At 56.7% G+C, this 416-nt stretch overlaps 1 protein-coding gene across 1 annotated transcript in view; it reads right to left on the reverse strand.

Annotated features, from left to right (window-relative positions):
* LOC119587838 (protein obstructor-E-like) overlaps positions 1–416 on the reverse strand; it is a gene marked incomplete in the record, with an annotated part of 9104 nt that overhangs the window by 4492 nt on the left and 4196 nt on the right. Inside the window, 1 exon segment of the mRNA XM_037936543.1 lies at positions 89–301. Within this exon segment, the coding sequence (XP_037792471.1) occupies positions 89–301 (213 nt within the window).

The following is a 416-nucleotide window of genomic DNA, read 5'->3' on the forward strand; positions in this document are numbered from 1 at the left end:
CTGACTTAAACAGAAACTAAACCTTCGATAACAGAAAAGCCAGTCTCCCCTCACCCAAAGGCCCCAACAAACCGTCAGCAGGACTCACGCAGCTTGGGCCTCCCTTCGCAGTTGACCTGGAAGAGGAAGTCGCACTTCTCCACCTTCGGGTTGAGGTCGTTGAACGCCATCCCGTCGGGGCAGACCTTCTCCGTGAGGACGTTATCGACGCAGTGGTAGTACTTGTCGCACTGCTCGGCGTCGGCGAAGAAGCCGTTGGGCGTCGGGCACTCGGAGGCCACGGACTGCGCCCGGCCGCTGCCTGGGGGAGGGGGGGAGGGGGTTAGAGGGCGGCCAAGGGAAGGAAGTCGGATAGATAAATAGATAAGAATAAGTGGTTGGGTTGATATATAACAGAGAGAGAAATCAGAGAGAAA

Source organism: Penaeus monodon, chromosome 23, assembly GCF_015228065.2.
Source record: "Penaeus monodon isolate SGIC_2016 chromosome 23, NSTDA_Pmon_1, whole genome shotgun sequence".
Lineage (NCBI taxonomy): Eukaryota > Metazoa > Arthropoda > Malacostraca > Decapoda > Penaeidae > Penaeus > Penaeus monodon.